The sequence below is a fragment of the Hemiscyllium ocellatum genome, chromosome 1 (assembly GCF_020745735.1).
Source record: "Hemiscyllium ocellatum isolate sHemOce1 chromosome 1, sHemOce1.pat.X.cur, whole genome shotgun sequence".
Classification (NCBI taxonomy): Eukaryota; Metazoa; Chordata; class Chondrichthyes; order Orectolobiformes; family Hemiscylliidae; genus Hemiscyllium; species Hemiscyllium ocellatum.
The window spans coordinates 3,512,710-3,530,609 of NC_083401.1; the positions used below are offsets into that span (position 1 = coordinate 3,512,710).

Here is a 17,900-nt window from a genome sequence, read left to right on the forward strand (position 1 = left end):
CACACTTCAAACCAGTTTGCTGTCTGCCAGCACATTCCTGTGACCCTGAAATCCTGTCCCTGTCCTTCCTACTCTCATCCTCCTGTGCACTGGAACTACAACACAGGTTCCCAATCCTTCCCCTCTGCAGCAATGGTCTGATAAAACTCCTGATTGTGATTTCCAACAAATATAGTCACATTTCAAAACCAGGCAGCTTAGCCAAGGGTACTCTGTATTCTCTGTCTTCTTTCCTTCTTCTTAGGGACTCTGTTTCCCAGGTCTTTGACAGATAAAGGTACCTATAAGGGAGCAGTTGTGCAGGCAGTCTGTATGGTTCTGTTTTTGTTGGTGCTCTTTGCTGGTCTGACTGACTGCTCAAAATGCCGGATACTTATACCCCAAAACAACGGATTGTTTCATTGGTTTTAATATTCAAACTTGATTGAAGTTTGGTATCTTGGGCAATGCTTTAAACTGATTGGCCAAATTTGATTTTGTTTTTGTATCCAGGCAACATAGCTCTTCACGAGTTGTTTGACCAAATATTACATTGTTACTTTGTTCAGAAAACTGCGCTATCCAGAAATTTCAACTCTCTTAGAGGTACAGTACACCCACAATTTCAATAACACACAGTCCTGTCCCAATTCCCGGGATCAAGTAGGTCCGCGATCTTCTCTGGTGTGCTCACTCCTTGAAGCTCCATTGGGAACAAGCCCAGGTGATCCAATCCATTTTCAAGCAGTCCAGGTTTCAATCTGGGAAACCTCCTGGAAGCTGCTGCAATACTTTCTGAAATAAAGCTGCAGTATTTAACGGGAAGCCTCTCCAATACCCTGTGTCATTGAAGCATAACATCCTCATCTTTATGTTCAATTATTCTCAGTGCAAGCTGTGGTATGTGTACCATTAGTCAGTCTCATTCAGTGCTTTATCTGCATGCTCATGTTTTGTAAACGAGCATCAAGAGCTTCTAAATCTCTCTGTACCTCAGAAATCTGCAGCCATTCTCCACTTAGTTCATGCACTTTCTCATTCTCCCTGCTTAAGTGAACAACTGGTATTTCCCACATTGAATTTCATCTCCCAACAACACTCAAGAAGCTTTACACCATCCAGGACAAAGTGACTGACTTGATTGGCAGCAAATCCCCAAACATCCACTCCCTCTCCCACTGACGGTCAGTAGCTGCAGTGTGTGTAATCTGCAAAGTGCACGACAGAAAATCACCAAACCTCCTCAGACAACACCTTCCAAACCCATGGCCACTTCCATCTAGAAGGACAAGGACAGCAGATACATGGGAATACCACCCCCTGCAAATTCCCCTCCAAGCCCCTCACCACCCTGACTTGGAAATATATCGCTGTTCCTGCTCAGTCACTGGGTGAAAATCCTGGAATTCCATCCCTACCGGCATTGTGGGTCAACCCACAGTAAGTGAAATGCAGCGGTTCAGGAAGGTAGCTCACCCCCACCTCCTTAAGGGCAAGTAGGGATGGGCATCAATACTGGGGCAAGTAGGGATGGGCCATCAATACTGGACAGCCAGTGATGCCCAAGTCCCACAAATGGATAACAAAAACTAGCTCCAATGTATTTCCCCTGCACCTATATCATGCTGTAAATCGTAAAGGGCTAAATCCTAAGCAAAGACCTCAGGCAGAATTTCTCTTCTTCCATTTTGCCTATCAGACCTGATTATACTAACTCTCTATTTTCTGTTAGCCAGACAGTCTTCAATCCATGTCCAATATTGTCCACTAAACCATGACCCTTCATACCCCACAGTTGCCTTTGATGAGGCCCCATCTACTTTCATATTTCCAACATTGAAGGTCCGATGTATTCTGCTTTTATGTTTAAGTCAGTGAACATGCTGTCATCTTGTGGCTGTGGTTTCTCAGTGACAGCTATCCTCAGTCTCACTCTCACTCTCTCACTCTCTCTCTCACACTCTCTCACTCTTTCTCTCTCATTCTCTCATTCTCACTCTCTCTCTTACTCTCACTCTCTCGCACTCTCACTCTCGCTCTCACTCTCAATCTCTCACTCTCACTGTCTCACTCTCAATCTCTCTCTCACTCTCTCTCTCACCCTCTCTCTCTCACTCTCTCTCTTGCTCTCACTCTCTCTCTCTCACTCTCACTCTTTCACTCTCTCTGTCACTCTCACTCTCTCTGTCACTCTCACTCTCTCATTCTCACTCTCACTTTCACCCTCACTCTCACTCTCACTCTCACTCACACTCTCACTCTCACTGTCACCCTCAATCTCACTCTCACTCTCTCTCTCCCACTCTCATTCTCACTCTCTCTCTGTTTTACCCTCAGGAGTGTACCGACCCCTGCTGTGAGCCCTCAACGTGTAAACTTAAACCTGGGGCACAGTGCCCATCCACGGATACCTGCTGCAAAGACTGTCAAGTAAGATCTCACTGCATCATGGGACACGGTTCTACAGAGGGCTCTGGGAGATGGGGCAAGGAGTTATGGTGGAAATGATCTGGTCATGTTAATACCGTGGCAGGTAACTGGAATGCCTTTGACATCAAGGCTGCATTCGACCGAGTGTCGCGTCAAGGAGCCCTGACAAAGCTAGAACCAATGGGTTTCAGGGGACAACCTCTCCAAGTCTGTTAGAGTCACACCTGGGCACACAGGGAGATGTTGTGATTGTTGGAAGTCAGTCATCTCAGCTCCAGGACATCTCTGCTGGAGTTCCTCAGGGTAGTGTCCTTGGTCCAACCATCTTCAACTGCATCATCAATGACCCTCCCTCCACCATAAGGTCAGAAGTGGGAATGTTCACAATGTTCAGTCCCATTCACAACTCCTCAGGTTCTGAAGCAGTCCATGTTCAGGACAATATCCAGGCTTGGACTGACACATGGCAAGTGATATTTCTGTCACAGAAATGCCAAGTTATGACCATCTCCAGTAAAAGACACTCTAACCACCAGCCCTTGACTTTCAATGGTATGACTATCACTGAATCCCCCACTATTAACATTCTGGGAAGTTATCATTGATCAGAAATTCAACTAGACTCAGAGGCTAAGAATACTGCAATGAGGAATGTACCTCCTGACCCCCAATAAATATGTTCTGTTAAAATGGCAGCACATTTCATTGCAGTCTTTGTTCTGCAGTTCCTTCCAGCAGGGACAATGTGCCGAGGGCTGATGGGAGAATGTGACCTGCCGGAGTTCTGTTCAGGAAATTCCTCTGATTGCCCCGAAAATGTGTTTCTGCAACATGGGCACAACTGCAGCAATGGGACTTTATACTGCAGCGATGGTATCTGCCAGTCTGCAGATAAACAGTGCCAGGAGATCTGGGGTCCTGGTGAGTATACAGCACTAGGGTCTCCCCTAATCTTACAGCAAGCATGGGAGAGCAGAGAGCAAGAAACTACAAAAGTGAATCGTTATACAATGTGAGATATATAGACTTGGTGCAAGGGGAAAATGGGTGCCGAGGGGGAGGGAATGTTTGTGCTCATTCTTCATCAGGCAGAGCAGGAAGTGGAGATAGAGAGAAATACAATAGAACCATGAAAGATGAAATTCTGAAAGGTTATCTATGTTTCTGTCTCTGCATCGATGCTGCCAGACCTGCTGAGTTTCTCCAGTGTTCTCTGTATGAGTGTTCTGTAGGTTTTCAGCATTGTTTTGTGGGTTTACTGCTGTTTATATTTGTAGCCTCCAGCAGCTGATGAGCAATTTTTTTGAAGTTATTTAAATCAGCTACATTGGTTAATAATATTGTCAAGAGTCATAGCAGAGAGAACAGGAAAGGTGATGATGTGTTTGAAATGTCACTGGACTAGAAAGGGATGAGAAGATGGGGGCAGCTCCAACAACACACAAGAAGCTTGACACCATCCAGGACAAAGCAGCCCCCGCTTAATTGGCAGCACATCCCAAACATCCCCTCCCTCCACCACCAACACTCAGTAGCCGCAGTGTGTACTGTCTACAAGAAGCACTGCAGAAATTCACCAAAGATCCTCAGACAACACCTTCCAAACCCACAGCCACTTCCATCTAGAAGGACAAGGGCAGCAGATACATGGGAACACCCATCCCCTGCAAGTTCCCCCCCCAAGCCACTCACCATCCTGACTTGGAAATATATCACCGTTCCTTCACTGTGACTGGGTCAGAGTCCTGGAATTCCCCCTCTCAGGGCATTGTGGGTCAACTCACAAAAGACTGATTCAAGAAGGCATCTCATGACCACCATCTCGAGGATAGCTAGAGACGGGTGGAAATGCTGACCCAGCCAGCGATGCCCACATTCCGCAAATGAATAAAAAAAAAGCTATGATTGAGTGGCAGAAGCAACTCAATGGGCTGAATGGCCTAATTCTGTTCCTGTATCTTATTATCTCAAGGTCATTTGCATCTGGTTAAGCAAGCAATCATTTTAAAATTCTCATTCTTTTTCATATCTGTCTAAAATCTCTCCATTTTCCTCCCTCTGTAATTGCCTCCACATACACCTCTGAAATATCCTTGTATGTCTAAGTCTTGGGCCTCCATTTTATACTTTTCAACACCATGCCCAATTATCAAACTAATGCAAAGTGAATAAATCATAGATGCAGATCTGATTCCAGGGAGTTATTGAACACACAAACTGCTCTGGTAACTCCGGAGGTCTTCTTCGAGAGATTATAATGAGCTGATTTCCCCCTTTGCTGGACACACTGTGGTGGATTTCAATTAAATCCCTGAGGAACCCTCCGTAATTAGTAAAGCGATAAATTCCACATTGCTGACAGGAATTGCAAAGAAGGACAGAGGGAACAATGAGCTGTTTCTTCACGTCAGGTCAAATTTACACACTCTCTCGTTCTCTCTCTCTCTCTCTCTCTCTATCCATTTATCTATCTTTCTCTCTCTGTCTCTGTTCTAGTGCAGAATAGCAATTCCACACAGAAACTGGGCCACGTGTGTGTTCTCTCTCTCAGGAGTTCCCCAGTCTGCACAGCTCCATCTGAACACACTGAGTCTTGCTGTTGGATTCAGTGGCATTTCCTCAGCAAAAGTGACTCGTTTAAAACATTCAACTCGATTTGTATGGGTCCACATAATCTTTTCTGGTAATAATTTTTGCATCAGAACTTTGGAACAGTATCGTTGTCTCTCCATCTGTGTGTCTGTAACTGCTCACTCGGGCCGGGCCGGGCTGGGCTGGGCCGGGCTGGGCTGGGCCGGGCTGGGCTGGGCTGGGCTGGGCCGGGCTGGGCTGGGCCGGGCTGGGCTGGGCTGGGGAGAGGTCTGAGTGACTGGGAACAGTTTAGAGTCTCTGGTTTGGAGACTTTCTTCTGGTTTATATATCTCTCCCTTTCTTTCTGATAGGTGCAAGATCTGCTGAAGATGTATGTTACGTATATACAAATAAAGCAGGAAGCCCCTTTGGAAACTGCGGAAAGAATGACAATAATGATTACATCAAATGCCAAAGCAAGTACGTTTCATATAAGATTCCCAGCAATTCTAAAATAGCCATATTTTTCAGTCATAAATGTAACATTAAAAATGTGTGCATTTCATATTGTTTCTGATTCTGATTAAATAAATCGTACAATTGATGAGACTAGACTGGGGGTATTCTGTGCAGTTCTGGTCACTACCTTATAGGAAGGTGGTAATTGCTCTGGGATAGTGCAGAGAAGATTTGATTAATGAATTAATGCTTTACTTATTGTCTCATCTATCTTGATAATACAGTGAAAAGTGTTTGGTTGCCACAATCTGGTACTGTTTCCCATAATGTATCCTGGGTTGGAGAATTGTAACTACAACGAGAGAATGGAGAGGTTGGGGTGGTTTATATCGGAACAGAAGGTGGGGGGGGGGGGGGGGGACATGATTGAGGTATACAAAATCGTGAGGGGTTAGAAATAGAGTAGACAGGAAGAACCAAGTTCATAGCTCCTTGAAAGTGGAATTGCAGGTAGAGAGGATAGGGAAGAAGGTGTTTGGTGTGTTTTTCTTTATTAGTCAGAGCATTGAGTATCAGAGTTGGGAGGTACAGGACATTGGTTAGGCCATTGTTGGAATACTTGAAAGGGTTCAGAAAAAATTTACAAGGATGTTGTCAGGGTTGGAGGATTTGACCTACAGGGAGAGGCTGAACAGGCTGGGAAGCGTCGGAAGCTGAGGGGTGACCTTATCAAGGTTTACAAAATTATGAGGGACATGGATAGGGTAAATAGGCAAAGTCTTTTCCCTGGGGTCGGGGAGTCCAGAACTAGGGGGCATAGGTTTAGGGTGAGAGGGGAAAGATATAAAGGAGATCTAAGGTGCAAACTTTTCACGCAGAGGGTGGTACATGTATGGAATGAGCTGCCAGAAGATGTGGTGGAGGCTGGTACAATTACAGCATTTAAAAGGCATTTGGATGGGTATATGAATAGGAAGGGTTTGGTGGGATATGGGCTGGGTGCTGGCAAGTTGTTTTTATTCATTCACAGGATGAGGGAGTTGCTGGCTGGGCAGCATTTCCTGCCCACTGCTAATTCCCCAGAGGACAGGTAAGAAGCAGTCACATTGCTGTGGGTCTAGATTCACCTGAAGGCCAGACCAAGTAAGGATGTCAGGTTCCTTCCCGAAAGGACATGAATGAATCCAATGGGTTTTTCCAACAATCAACAATGGATTCATGGTTATCATTAGATTCTTAATTCCAGATGGTTATTGAACTCCAAAGTCCATGGCAGGATTTCAACCCAAGTCCCCAGAATCTTATCTGGATCTCTGGATTAACAATCTAGAGATAATCCCACTCAACCATAGCTTCCTCTTGGTACTAGATTGGTTTTGAATATCTTGTCGGCATGGACGAGTTGAACTGAAGGGTCTGTTTCCATGACTTTGACTCTAATTCAGGTATTACTATCCTTGAGACCAACTTTTTAATTTCCTGCCTAATTTCCTATATTCTCGCCTCATAACCTCACCTTTTTCCTCTTCCTATGTTATTATTGCCAATGTGTATGATGCTGGTCCTTCTCCACTTTGAGAATATTCTGCACTCTCTGTAGTACACCCTTGACTCTGGAGGGAACACACCATTCTGATATCTCATTGCCAGCCACAGAAAGGTCTGTCTGTGCCTCAGACTAGAGAATGCCCTATCACAATCGATCCCTTAGAACCTGACATATCCTTTGTTACATTAGTGCCAGCCTCAGTACCAGAAACCTGGCTGTCATTGCTACATTCCCCTGAGAGTTCACCACCCCTTACACTCTCCAGAACCTCATACTTGTTTGAGATGGGAATAACCACAGGAGATTCCTGCACTCCCTCCATACCCCTCCCAGAGAAAACCCATTGATCCAAGTACACTGCAGGTTTTCTGCCATCCATCACAGCCCCCAGCTCCTCATTATTTCTAACTGCCTCTCCAACCTGTCCATGCCATCTGGTGGGTTAACAACTAGCATTGTGCTTAGATGAACACAGCCTCACTGTGTCAATTACTCAGCCTCAATGCTCCGATTGTCTGAAAAGTTCCGAGATTGCTGAGATTGGAAGCTGATGCCATGAGTTGGTTGTTCCTTGTGGATTGGGCACTGGGCTGTGTGTGGAGCAAGGGCCTGTTTCCACTGGTGCTGTGCTTTCATTCAATTGGATGTGCAACCCTTTGGCAAATGTAGGATCACTGATTGGCCACATTTTAACAGCCAGAAGGAGGGAAACGAGTACAGACACAAAGTGAATTCACAGACATTGAGATGGCCAAGCTGGTCACAATACCAACTGCAGCAGCTGGTCATAGAGTCATAGAGATGTACAGCACGGAAACAGACCCTTCAGCCCAACCCGTCCATGCCGACCAAATATCCCAACCCGATCTAGTCCCACCTGCCAGCACCCGGCCCATATCCCTCCAAACCCTTCCTATTCATATACCCATCCAAATGCCTCTTAAATGTTACAATTGTACCAGCCTCCATCCCATCCTCTGGCAGCTCATTCCATACACGTACCACCCTCTATATGAGAAAGTTGACCCGTAGGTCTCTTTTATATCTTTCCCCTCTCACCCTAAACCTATGCCCTCTAGTTCTGGACTCCCCGATCCCAGGGAAAATACTTTGCCTATTTATCCTATCCATGCCCTTCATAATTTTGTAAACCTCTATAAGGTCACCCCTCAGCCTCCGACACTCCAGGGAAAAAAGCCCCAGCCTGTTCAGCCTCTCCCTGTAGCTCAGATCCTCCAACCCTGGCAACATCCTTGTAAATCTTTTCAAGTTTCACAACATCTTTCTGATAGGAAGGAGACCAGAATTGCAAGCAATATTCCATCAGTGGCCTAACCAATGTCCTGTACAGCCGCAACATGAACTCCCAACTCCTGTACTCAATACTCTGACCAATAAAGGAAAGCATACCAAGCGCCTTCTTCACTATCCTATCAACCTGCGACTCCACTTTCAAGGAGCTATGAACCTGCACTCCAAGGTCTCTTTGTTCAGCAACACTCCCTCGGACCTTATTATTAAGTGTATAAGTCCTGCTAAGATTTGCTTTCCCAAAGTGTAGCACCTCGCATTTATCTGAATTAAACTCCATCTGCCACTTCTCAGCCCATTGGCCCATCTGGTCCAGATCCTGTTGTAATCTGAGGTAACCCTCTTCGCTGTCCACTACACCTCCAATTTTGGTGTCATCTGCAAACTTACTAATTATACCTCTTATGCTCGCATCCAAATCATTTATATAAATGGTGAAAAGTAGTGGACCCAGCACCGATCCTTGTGGCACTCCACTGGTCACAGGCCTCCAGTCTGAAAAACAACCCTCAACCATCACACTCTGTCTTCTACCTTTGAGCCAGTTCTGTATCCAAATGGCTAGTTCTCCGTGAATTCCATGAGATCTAACCTTGCTAATCAGTCTCCCATGGGGAACCTTGTCGAATGCCTTCCTGAAGTCCATATAAATCACATCTACCGCTCTGCTCTCATCAATCCCCTTTGTTACTTCTTCAAAAAACTCAATCAAGTTTGTGAGACATGATTTCCCACCCACAAAGCCATGTTGGCTATCCCTAATCAGTCCTTGCCTTTCCAAATACATGTACATCCTGTCCCTCAGGATTCCCTCCAACAACTTGCCCACCACTGAGGTCAGGCTCACCGGTCTATAGTTCCCTGGCTTGTCTTTACCGCCCTTCTTAAACAGTGGCACCACGTTTGCCAACCTCTAGTCTTCTGGCACCTCACCTGTGACTATCGATGATACAAATATCTCAGCAAGAGGCCTAGCAATCACGTCTCTAGCTTCCCACAGAGTTCCCGGGTACACCCGATCAGGTCCTGGGGATTTATCTAATTTTATGCATTTCAAGACATCCAGCACTTCCTCCTCTGTAATCTGGACATTTTGCAAGATGTCACCATCTATTTCCCAACAGTCTATATCTTCCATATCCTTTTCCACAGTAAATACTGATGCAAAATACTCATTTAGTATCTCCCCCATTTTCTGTGGCTCCACACAAAGGCCGCCTTGCTGATCTTTGAGGGGCCCTATTCTCTCCCTAGTTACCCTTTTGACCTTAATATATTTGTAAAAACCGTTTGGATTCTCCTTAATTCTATTTGCCAAAGTTATCTCATGTCCCCGTTTTGCCTTCCTGATTTCCCTCTTAAGTATACTCATAGAACATAGAAAAATACAGCGCAGTACAGGCCCTTTGGCCTCGATGTTGCTCCGATCCAAGCCTACCTAACCTACACTAGCCCACTATCCGCCATATGCCTATCCAATGCCGGTTTTAATGCCCATAAAGAGGGAGAGTCCACCACTGTTACTGGCAGGGCATTCCATGAACTCATGACTCGCTGAGTTTATACTGCCTTTATACTCTTCTAAGGATTCACTCGATCTATCCTGTCTAGACCTGACATATGCTTCCTTCTTTTTCTTAACCAAACCCTCAATTTCTTTAGTCATCCAGTGTTCCCTATACCTACCAGCCTTCCCTTTCACCCTGACAGGAACATACATTCTCTGGATTCTTGTTATCTCATTTCTGAAGGCTTCCCATTTTCCAGCCGTCATCTTACCTGCGAACATCTGCCTCCAATCAGCTTTTGAATGTTTTTGCCTCATGCCATCAAAGTTAGCCTTCCCAGTGTACATGAAGCTCAAAGTGTTTTATTGTTCTCTTCCCTACAGAGATGTGAAGTGTGGGAAGATTCAGTGCAAGGGTGGAAATTCCTCTCCAATTCAAGGAGGGAATGTACATTTCTCCACGACCAAATTTGAGATTGACCACGTGCAGATAAAATGCAGGGGGACGTTTTCGAATTTACCTGATTCCATTTCTCCAGACTTAGTTCGACAAGGTACAAAGTGTGGGGACAAGAAGGTGAGTCATTGACAGTCACTAGGAAGTCATGTTAAATTAAACTTCTGAAGACGAGAGATATCAGATTCAAAGCTTTAGTTTTGTTTCTCTCTGTACAGATTTTGCCAGACCCACTGAGTTTCTCAAACATTCTCTGCATTTCCTTTGAATTTATATTAAATCCATCTCCAGTGCAAGTCCTCTCCTCATGTTATGCACCAACTCTTTATCTTCTCCCTATCATTGCCATTTCTCATTTCCTGAAACCCACATAAATAACATCCACTGCACTGCCTTAATAATCATTGTCATTACATTCATCCAACAATTTCAGCATCTTCATCAAACTGCTGTCTCCATTAATAAACAAGCAACAAGTGCTGCTGACATTTCAGATCAAAAATGCAGTTGAGATCTGGACACAAGCAGATCAGGGAAGAATGTAAAAAAACCACCAGGACTGTTGTGGTGAGTGGGTTTAACTTCCCCAATATTGACTGGGTCTCTCCTTGTCAAGATTAGTGTGGAGCAGGCATCATCCAAAGAGCAGGAAAATCGACGTTTCAGGCAAAAGCACTGCATCATTCCTGATTTTCCTGCTCCTCGGATGCTGCCTGTCCTGCTGTGCTTTTCCAGCACCACTCTAATCTAGATTCTAATCTCCAGCATCTGCAGTCCCCACTTCAGCCTGGGTCTCCCTTTGTACCAGAGGCTGAGATGGAGCAGACTTTGTTCAGAGTATCCAGGAGGGTTCAGAATTTTGAACATCACACAGTGCAGCACATGCACTGGCCCTTCGGCCCATGATTATGTGCAAAGCATTGTTCCAAATTAAACTAATCCCTTCTGCCTGCTCTGTATACTACCTGGTATGGTAACTGTACCATTCAAGATCAGAGACGGTTACAGAGAGTGGTGACTCGGCCCAGACAATCACAAAGACCAACCTCCCATCTCGAGACTCCATCTACCAGGCCCGCTGTCAAGGAAAGGCCGCCAGCATTCCCAAAGCTCCATCCCACCCTGGGCAATGTTTTACTACACCCTCTACCATCGGGGAGAAGGTACAGAAGCCTGAACACACACCAGCCGGTTTCAGAACAGTTTGTTAGAATATTGAATGGACGCACAAACTCTTAACATTCGCCTGTCCCAGTGTTTTTGTTATTGTTGCTGTTTACCTATTATTTACTGATCTCTGCTAATTAACTCTGTGATCTGCCCGTATTGCTCTCAAGACAAAGCTTTTCACTGTGCCTCAGTACACCTGACAATAAATTCAACTCAATTCAATTCAACTAGTCCATAGCCCTCCATTCCTTGCATAGTCCTTCATGTGCTTATCTAAAAGCCCCTTCTACACCTTTATCGTATCTGCTCCCAGCCCCACCCCTAGCAACACCTTCCTGACTCCTACCATGGGGAAAACTTGCCCCTCCCTCTGCTTTGAACTCCCCCCTCTCACCTTAAATGCATACCCCCTAATATTAGATAGTTCAACTTTGGGAAAAAGATTCTGATTGTTCACCTGATCTGTACATTTTATAGATTTCTATCAATTCTCTTTTCACCCTCCACAGCGCCAGAGCAAACAATATGACTTTTTCCATCCATTCTTTATAGCTCATGCCCATTAGTCCAGTAGCATGACCAGAACTGAACACAATACTCTAAGTGTGGCCTAACCAAAGTCTTACAAAGCTGTAACATGACATCCTGACTCTTGTACTCAATTCCCCGACAAGATGCATTCCATACACCACCTTTACCATCCTGTCTGCTTGAGTGGCCACTTTCAGGGAACTATGGACTTGAATGCCAAGATCCCCCTGTGCATCAATGCTATTCAGGGTCCTGTAACACAGCATGAGGGTAACAGTCGAAAAGTGTGGTGCTGGAAAAGCACAACCAGTCAAGCAGCATCTGAGGAGCAGGAGAGGCAATATTTTGGGCACAAGCCCTGCATCAGGAATTTTGTACTGACTCTTGTACTCAGTTCCCCCGACCAATAATTGCAAGCATGCAGTACACCTTCTTTATCACCCTGTCTATTTGTGTGGCCACTTTCAAGATGCTATGGACCCAAGATCCCTCTGTTCATCAGTGCAGTTCAGAGTCCTGCCTTTAACTGTACACTTTCCCTTAACACTTGATCTCTCAAAGTGCAGCATCTCACACTTAGCCGGATTAACGTCCACCTGCCATTTCTCCGCCCATATCTACCACTGATCTTTATCCAGCTGGACCCTTTGACAACCTTGTCAAGAGGCTTAGGTTCGGATGAGACATGGAGGCTCAGTTAGAGCGATTGAGAGTTACAGGTTAGTCATGAAAGACTGAAAGAGAGAGCTAAGATGAGCCAGAAGGGAACATGAGAAGTTGGCAGATGCGATCAAGGAAACCCTCAAGCTTTCTATAGGTATATCAGGAATAAAAAATGACTAGATTAAGATTAAGGCCAATCAAGGACAGTACTGGGAAGTTGTGCGAGGACTCCAGGGAGATAGAAGAAGCCCTAAATGAATTTTTTTTGTCAGTATTCACACTAGAAAAAGACAATGTTGTTGAGGAGAATACTGAGATACAGACTGGTAGACTAGACAGGATTGAGGTTCACAAGGAGGAGGTGTTAGCAGTTCTGGAGAGTATGAAATTAGATAAGTCCCCTGGGCCAGATGGGATTTATTTTAGGATTCTCTGAGAAGCCAAGGAGGAGATTACAGAATCTTTGGCTTTGATCTTTAAATCGTCATTGTCTCCAGGAATAGTGTCAGAAGATTGGGGATAGCAAATGTTGTCTCCTTGTTCATGAAGGGGAGTAGAGACAACCCTGGGAATTATAGACCAGTGAGCCTTACTTTAGTTGTTGGTAAAGTGTAAGAAAAGGTTATGACAAATAGGATTTATAATCATCTCGAAAGGAATAACTTGATTAGGGATAGTCAGCACGGTTTTGTGAAGGGCAGGTCGTGCCTCACAAACCTTATTGAGTTCTTTGAGAAGGTGACTAAACAGGTGGATGAGGGTGAAGTGGTTGATGTGGTGTATATGGATTTCAGTAAGGGGTTTGATAAGGTTCCCCATGGTGGACTGTTGCACAAAATACAGAGGCATGGGCTTGAGAATGATTTAGTGTCTTAGATCAGACATTGGCTAGCTGAAAGAAGACAGAGGGTGGTGGTTGACGGGAAATGTTCATCCTGGAGTTCAGTTACTGCAGAGGAGATTTACTGGGATGTTGCCTGGTATGGAGGGAAGGTCTTATGAGGAAAGGCTGAGGGACTGGAGGCTGTTTTCATTCAAGAGAGGCAGGTTGAGAGGTGACTTAATTGAGACATATAAGATAATCAGAGGGTTAGATAGGATGGACAGGGATAGCCTTTTTCCTCAGATAGTGATGGCTAGCATGAGGAGACATAGCTTTAAATTGAGGGGTGGTAGATATAGGACAGATGTCAGAGATAGTTTCTTTACTCAGAGAGTAGTAAGGGCGGGGAACACCCTGCCTGCAACAATAGTATACTCACCAACTTTAAGGGTATTTAAAAGGTCATTGGATTAGAATATGGATGAAAATGAAATGGTATAGGATAGATGGGCTTCAGATTGGTTCCACAGTTTGGCACAATATTGAGGGCCAAAGCACCTGTACCGTGCTGTGATGTTCTTTGTTATAACCTTCTACACAATCCACAACTCCACTGATTTTTGTATTATCAGGAAACTTACTAACCCAGCCATCTACATTTCCATCCAAGTCATTTTCTATCTCACTAACAGCAGAGGTCCCAGCACGGATTCATGCGGAACACCACTAGTCATAAACAACATTCCACCATTGCTGTTTGCTTCTCTGGGCAAGCCAATTCTGAACCCACGTGGCCAAGTCACCATGGATACCAGGCATCTTCATCTCCTGGATGAGTTACCTTGAGGAACCTTCTGGAAAGCCTTATTAAAATCCATTGCTCCATGCTCATCAAACACTTTGTCACCTCCTCGAAAAATTTAATCAAGTCAGTAAGATACGGCCTTCCCTGCACAATTAAACCATGTTTTTCCAAATCTGCATAAATCCTATTGCTAAGAATTCTTTCCAATAGCTTCTCAACCTCTGGCTGTGTGACTCACTCATCTATAGTTTCCTGCATCTGCCTATTTCCCTTCTTGAACAGAGGAACAACATTAGCTACATACCAGTCCTCTGGGGTCTCTCCAGTGCCTAGCGAGGTTAAAGTATATTGGTCAAGGCTTCAGCCATCTCCTCCCTTCCCTCTCCCAATAACCTGGGGTCGATACCCTCGGGCCCTGGGGACTTGTCCATCTTCATCTCCTTGAAGAGACTTAACGCCACTTCTTTCTTGATTTAAAAATACCTCCCGAGCATATTAGCATGCTCCACGCACATCTTACCATCCTCCATATCCAATTCCTGAGTGAATACCGAAACAAAGCACTCGGTTTGGATCTAGCCCCATCCTCTGCCCCGAAACATATCTTCCCTCCTTTATCCTTGAGTGGTCCTACCTTCTCCCTTGTATGTAATGCACGTATACAATCCTTTGGGTTTCTCTTTAACCCTCCTTGCTCAGGTCACTTCATGACCCCTCTTGCTCTTCTAATTTCCTGCCAGAATCCTTTCCTTTTTTTTCATATTCCTCACAGGCCGCTTCCTCAATCTTACATGTGCTTCTTTCTCTTTTTTGATGAAACTCACAAACTCCCTCATCATCTGAGTGTCTCTTACCATGCTATCCTTGTCCTTCCTTCCTACTGGAATATGAGCAACTTGTTTAGTAGGTGACAATAGCCTCATGGTATTATCACTGCACTGACAATCCAGAGACCCAAGTAATGTTCTGGGGGCCTGGGTTTGAATTTGCCATAGCAGAGGGTGGAATTTGAGTTCAGTTAAAAATAAAATCTGGAATTAAGAGTCTAATGATGACCATGAGGTTATTGTTGATTTGGTTTACTAATACCCTGAAAGGAAGGAAGCTTGCTCAGCACTGGAGAGGTCCTGGAGGACTTGGGCAAGAAGGGAAATAGGGACAATCCAGAAAGCTACAAACCAGTGAGTCTCTCATCATTGGATGGGAAGCTATGGGAAGAATTCTTAACGATAAGATTTATGCGTTCAAGGCCATCGCTCCCTGAATGTGACCATGTACATAGTTAGGGTGGTAAAGAGGGTGTGTGGTATTGTTGAATTGAGTCCAAGAGTTAGGATGTCATGTTGTAACTTTGTAAGATTTTGGTGAGGCCGCACTTTAGAGTATTGCATCCAACTCGGGTCGCCTCATTACAGGAGGATGTGGAGAGGGTGCAGAGCAGGTTTCCCAGGATGCTGCCTGGATGAGAGGGTATGGGCTATAAGGAAAGGCTAGAAAAACTTGGGTTGTTTTCTGTGGAGAGGCCGAGGCTGAAGGGACACCTGATACAAGTCTATACAGTTATGAGATATGTAGATAGAATTGATAGTCAGACTCTTTCTCCCAGAGTTGAAATGTCTAATGCTAGGAGGTATGCATTTAAGATGAGAGGGGGAATTTCAAAGGGCATGTGAGGAGAGAATGGGAGGAGAGAATGGGAGGAGAGGGGAACACACTGCCTGGGAATGTAGTGGAGGCTGATACAAAAGGGAGACTTTTAGATAAACACGTCAATATGCCAGGAATGGAGGCATATGGACCAAGGGCAGGCTGATGGGTTTAGTTTAATTTGGCGTCATGTTTGGCCCAGTATTATGGGCCAAAGGGCCCGTTTCTGTGCTGTACTTTTGAGATAAAGTTCCATCTTACCTGGTCTGGCTCCACAGCAATGGGGTTAACTCCTAATGTCGGTCTGGGAAACTAGCGATAGCAAATAAATGCTGGCTGAGCCCGTGATAGAACATAGAAAAGTACAGCACAGAACAGGCCCTTTGGCCCACGATGTTGTGCTGAGATTTAATCCTAGTGTAAAATATAGTAACAACCTACGCCCCCCTCAACTCACTGCTATCCATGTGCATGTCCAGCAGTCACTTAAATGTCCCCAATGACTCTGCTTCCACCACCACAGCTGGCAACGCATTCCACACATTCACAACTCTCTGTGTAAAGATACTACCTCTGATGTCTCCTTTATACCTCCCTCCTAATATCTTCAAATTATGACTCCTCGTATCCGTCAATCCTGCCCTGGGGAAAAGTCTCTGGCTATTGACTCTATCTATTCCACTCATTACCTTGTACACCTCGATCAGGTCTCCTCTCTTCCTCCTTCTCTCCAGAGAGAAAAGCCTCAGCTTATTCAGCCTTTCGTCATAAGGCAAGCCCTCCAGTCCAGGCAGCATCCTGGTAAACCTTCTTTGCACCCTCTCCACAGCCTATCTTTCCTATAATAGGGCGACCACAAGCAGACATAATATTCCAAGTGTGGTCTCACCAGGGACTTGTAGAGCTGCAGCAAAATCTCGTGGGTCTTAAACTCGATCCCCCTGTTAACGAAAGCCAAAACACTACATGCTTTCTTAACAACCCTATCCACTTGGGTGGCAACTTTGAGGGATCTATGTACTTGCACACCCAGATCCCTCTGTTCCTCCACACTGCCAAGAATCCTGTCTTTAATCCTATATTCAGCATTTGAGTTCGACCTTCCAAAGTGTATCACTTTGCATTTATTCAGGCTGAACTCCATCCGCCATTTCTCAGCCCAGCTCTGCATCCTGTCCATGTCACGCTGCAGCCTGCAATAGCCCTCGATACTATCGACGGCACCTCCAACCTTTGTGTCATCTGCAAATTTACTAACCCACCCCTCAATCTCCTCATCCAAGTAATTTATAAAATCTACAAAGAGCAGAGGCCCAAGAACAGAGCCCTGCGGGATGCCACTCACACTGACCTCCAGGCAGAATGCTTTCCATCTACAACCACTCTCTGCCTTCTGTCAGCCAGCCAATTCTGAATCCAGATAGCCAAATCTCCTTGTATCCCATACTTCCTGACTTTATGAATGAGCCTACCATGGGGAACCCTATCAAATGCCTTGCTGAGATCCATATCCACCACATCCACTGCTGGACCGTCATCGACCTGTCTTGTCACCTCCTCAAAGAACTCAGTAAGATTTGTGAGGCATGACCTGCCCCTCACAAAGCCATGCTGACTGCCTTTAATCACATGATGCTTTGCCAAATACTCATAAATCTTATCCCTCAGAATTCTTTCCAAAACTTTCCTGACACAGCCGTGAGACTGACTGGTCTGTAATTGCCAGGGATTTCCCTATTACCCTTCTTGAAAAGAGGAACAACATTTGCCTCCTTCCAATACTCCGGTATGATTCCCATGGAGAGTGAGGAGGCAAATATCCTCTCTAGCGGCTTAGCAACTTCCCCGGAGCAGCCTGGGATAAATCTGGTCTGGCCCTGGGGACTTATCAATCTTAATGTTTTCCAAAATTTCCAGCACACCAACTTCATCGATCCTGATCTGGTCACGTCTGTATCCCAGCTCCTCTATGTTCTCATTTACAACAAGGTCCCTTTC

General features: G+C 45.1%; 1 protein-coding gene across 1 annotated transcript in view; it reads left to right on the forward strand.

Moving 5' to 3' along the window:
- Positions 1 to 17,900, forward strand: part of LOC132817376 (disintegrin and metalloproteinase domain-containing protein 12-like) — a 183,893-nt gene that overhangs the window by 126,266 nt on the left and 39,727 nt on the right. The window contains exons 13-16 of the mRNA XM_060827794.1: positions 2,317 to 2,409; positions 3,135 to 3,330; positions 5,352 to 5,460; positions 10,191 to 10,383. Coding sequence (XP_060683777.1) covers positions 2,317 to 2,409; positions 3,135 to 3,330; positions 5,352 to 5,460; positions 10,191 to 10,383 — 591 coding nt within the window. The remainder of the gene's footprint in view (positions 1 to 2,316; positions 2,410 to 3,134; positions 3,331 to 5,351; positions 5,461 to 10,190; positions 10,384 to 17,900) is intronic.